Source organism: Sphaeroforma arctica, assembly GCF_001186125.1.
Source record: "Sphaeroforma arctica JP610 unplaced genomic scaffold supercont1.261, whole genome shotgun sequence".
Taxonomy (NCBI): Eukaryota; class Ichthyosporea; order Ichthyophonida; genus Sphaeroforma; species Sphaeroforma arctica.
Window position 1 is genome coordinate 93,256 of NW_014040297.1, and position 1,930 is coordinate 95,185.

At 42.2% G+C, this 1,930-nt stretch overlaps 1 protein-coding gene across 1 annotated transcript in view; it reads right to left on the minus strand.

Moving 5' to 3' along the window:
• The window catches only part of SARC_04565 (hypothetical protein), a gene marked incomplete at both ends in the record, with an annotated part of 4,097 nt that continues 2,167 nt past the window's right edge, over nucleotides 1-1,930 (minus strand). Inside the window, 3 exons of the mRNA XM_014301606.1 lie at nucleotides 1-189; nucleotides 942-1,210; nucleotides 1,695-1,773. Coding sequence (XP_014157081.1) covers nucleotides 1-189; nucleotides 942-1,210; nucleotides 1,695-1,773 — 537 coding nt within the window. The remainder of the gene's footprint in view (nucleotides 190-941; nucleotides 1,211-1,694; nucleotides 1,774-1,930) is intronic.

A 1,930-nucleotide genomic window follows, 5' to 3' on the forward strand; every position in this document is an offset into this window, starting at 1 on the left:
TCAGATGGAGTGTTTGTGAGTCGTGTGTGTGTGTGTATGATTAAACATCTTTACCTTCAGATGGAGTGACTTGGCTAGGTTTTTGATCAACAGATTCATGCGCCACCGTTTGGCTGTGGACTGCATCATGGTGTTGAGAAACGGATACACCGACGACAACTGACAGTCGCGTGGGAGAGCGTTCAGCGCCTGTATAGAGACAACGAGAGGAAGTCATTCGGTATGTGTATTGTGTATTGTGTGTGTGTGTGTGTGTGTGTGTGTGTGTGTGTTTACAAGCACAAATCAATATTGATGTGCATTGTGTATTATGTGTGTGTGTGTGTATGTGTGTTTACAAGCATGAACCATTATAGATGTGCATTGTGTATTGTGTATTGTGTGCGTGTGTGTGATTGTTTTTAGACATGCCCAGGTGCATGTTATATAATCTCCTTATGCGCAGCCTTTCGCAAGGACCAAAATGTCAGCCCTAAAAAAACAAACAAACGTGATGAACCCCAAATATTTCAACGAAAAGTGGCTGAACGGAGATCCCAGTCCCGATTTCTATTTCAAATTCCCATTGAGCAACGCAATACGACCGAGACAGCCACCGTACTCTTCCAAACACAATCCATAAACCGCAACAACATTCCAACCGAACGGAATGACAACACACCCACCAGTTATCAACAGACCACACCCACCCGTGGCACACATCCGCCAGTACGTATTTATTAATGCCACACATCCGCCAATATGTATTCATTTATGCCACACATCCGCCAATACGTATTCCCTTATACCACACCCACCCGTGGCAGACATCCGCCAGAACGTGTTCCTTTATGCCACACATCCACTACGTATTCCCGTATACCACACCCCGGCCACTAACTAACACACACCCCGTGACCCCCATCGCCACTCTGCTTTTTCCTTTCCCACACCCTACCCACCTCAATGGTGTCGATCTTATCTCCGTGTTCTGTGAGCAGCTTGAGCGCAGGCTCGATCATAGGCACTCTCTGGCGGAATACGTCGCCACTCACTCCCTCGGCTACAGGCACATCGCCATGGTCTACGTCTAGGCCTGGGTGTAGGTGTAGGTCTAGTGCCTGGGTGTGTTCACTCTCCCCAGTGTCTTCGTCGGGTTCGTTGTCGCTGGTGTCTGTGTCGTTTGGAGACACGAGGATCTTCAGCAGAGAGAGGTAGGCTTGTGTTCCACCTATGTTATGTGTGCGGGTGGTAGTGCATGGCATTGGGTTTGGGGTGAGTGGGTGAGTCTGGGGGTATTGAATGGACCGTCTGAATACGGATGTTTTCACTTATATATCTATGAATAACTCATTGTATCCATAAATATAGCACTGTACACTGTATCTATAAATAACTCACTGTATCTATAAATAACTCCCTGTATCTATAAGAATATCACTGTACACTGTAGCTATAAATATACAACTGTATCTATAAATGTCTCACCGTATCTATAAATATCTCACCGTATCTATAAATATATCACTGTACCTATAAAGAGCTCACTGTCATCTATAAAGAACCACTGTATCTGCAAATATATCACTGTATCTATAAATATGCAATTACATATTTAAATAAACTATTGTATCCACAAATTAAACCACACAGTATCTACAAATAAACCACTATCTCGACCAAATGGACTTCAGATAGGATACTAATCCACATACCATTTTTGTAAAGTTTTGTGCAGTATGCCACGGCCTTTTCGGTATCCTTCAACCTGTACGCATATATTTTCAGCACATCCTGAAATATACGATAAGACATTTTCAATTAGAGTGTGTATGCTCAATTGCGATTGCGGACACACACACACACACATATATATATACATTCATAAATATATATATATATATATATATATATATATTATATTGTATATATTATTTGTTATAGAATAGAA